Consider the following 1,790-nt stretch of genomic DNA (forward strand, 5'->3'; position numbering starts at 1 on the left):
CAACGGGTTCATCTTTGAAGGCGGGACCAGGTGTGGATTCTGTAAGTACAGGCGTGGGCCGCGGGCTTGCTGGCCGGGCCGTGGCCCCAGAGCCAGCCCTCCCGCTTGCCCTGGCCTCTCTCGGGCCCGCAGCGGCCTGCGGTCTCAAAGAGACTGACGCTTAGCCCCCAGCCCAGACCCTGCGCTTCTGGCCGGAGGCAGGGGCTTGGGGGCTGCGAGCGGCACCCTCCCGAACAAAGTCGGTGCAGGGCCGCCCGGGGGGCGGTTCAGGGCCCGGTCACAGGGCTTCAGAGCCGCTCAGCCGGGAAAAAAAGAGAACAGACGTGTCCACTGAGGCTATGCTTAGCAGACGCATCGGCTCCGTGGGCCCTGAGCCCCCCACCCAGGCCGATATCAGCGATGAGGGCTGAATGCGGGGGCCCACCAGTGAGGCTGGGGGGCCCCCAGGGCCGAGGTGGCATCCAAGGCCAGGTGAGCACTGCAGGGAGCTGGCCTCCAGCTGGGAGAACGCACAGGCCCTCGGGTGGAGAGTTTGGGGTGCAGGGCAGCGGGGGGTGTGTTCTAGCGCCCCAGCCCGCTGTTCTCCCAGTGGAGGGGGCCACTGTGGGCCTGTGCTTGCTGTGGGGGCGGGGGACAGTCCCTCCGCTCCTCTGTCCGGAGGGTCCAAGCCTGTCTGTGGCCGCCCCGGGCTGTTGTCCTGCCGAGTGCTGCCTGCTGGGCCGCCTCGATGACCACGGTCGCTGAGCTGGGCTGGAGGGTGTGGCCTGGGTAGGGGCTGTGCCTAACAAATTTGGTCAGCCCAAGACCCCAGACGCTGGTGGGGGGTCACAGACTCCTCCCTCGTGTGGAGGGCGATCGGGGCTCTGAGCTGGAGGCTACCTCTCTCCACCTCCCCCCCACCCTCTTAGAGAAGCACAGATCGCTCCCCAACCCACAGCCCCTGGAGAGGACAGAGCCGGCCAGGGGCGCCCACAGGGCCCGGCGCGCACTCAGTGTGGTCAGCGGGAGGGGGTGCCCCCCGCTCCGCCTGCACTCGGGAGCTCGATCGTGCCCGGATTTCTCTGGGTACAGGGAACGCACTTGAGAACATGGTCATACTGGAGGCTGGGCCTAAGGCCCTCATTCCGCAAGGGTGGGGGGTTGTGAGGCAGGATGGTTCCGACGGGGAGCTGGGTAGACAGGTGAACAAGCAGGTGGGAGCTGCAGCTGAGACAGCCGGCTGCCTGCAGCCCCTGGATTTCGTGCTGATGGCTCGTCCTGGGCTCCAGGGAGGTTAGACGCTCTGAGATGCTGCAGAGAGGTGGGGAGGGGTGACGTGGCGGAGGTGCAGGCGGGCTGGGGGAGTGGGTGCTGTGGCACGGTGGCCCCGGGGCTGGCAGGGGGGCCACAGCCGGAGTCGGAAGGCCTTGCACGAGGCTTGGCCCGTATGTTTTCCTGCCCGGGGGTTTCGAGCAGGAAGGAGAGGTGAGCGCAGCTGTTGGCCTGTCCGCCCAGGGCTGGCGGGGAAGGCCCGCCCGGGTTGCCGTCCAGAGTCCTCTCCGCTGGACCTTAGAGGTGCCGGCAGTGGGTGGGTAGGGGCCCTGGCCCTGCTCCGACGCCCTCCCAGGCTGCAGCGCACCTGGTGTGTGTGACCGCCCTTCCCTCCTGAGAAGGCAGGGGCCCTGGAGCTGCTGGGGGCCCCAGTGGGACAGAGACCAGCGTCCTGGCTGGACTAGTGGGACTCCCGGGGCCGAGACTCGGGCGGGTGGCCTGTGGCTGCCGTGAGGACTGGGGTGCAGGCCGCGGCTGGC

At 68.8% G+C, this 1,790-nt stretch overlaps 1 protein-coding gene across 1 annotated transcript in view; it reads left to right on the top strand.

The window, feature by feature from the left end:
• Window positions 1–1,790, top strand: part of DOK7 (docking protein 7) — a 24,255-nt gene that overhangs the window by 2,338 nt on the left and 20,127 nt on the right. Inside the window, exons 2-3 of the mRNA XM_010848137.1 lie at window positions 428–471; window positions 909–1,132. Of these exons, the coding sequence (XP_010846439.1) occupies window positions 428–471; window positions 909–1,132 (268 nt within the window). The remainder of the gene's footprint in view (window positions 1–427; window positions 472–908; window positions 1,133–1,790) is intronic.

This window comes from Bison bison, unplaced genomic scaffold (assembly GCF_000754665.1).
Source record: "Bison bison bison isolate TAMUID 2011002044 unplaced genomic scaffold, Bison_UMD1.0 scf7180017849866, whole genome shotgun sequence".
In the NCBI taxonomy this organism is placed as follows: Eukaryota; Metazoa; Chordata; class Mammalia; order Artiodactyla; family Bovidae; genus Bison; species Bison bison.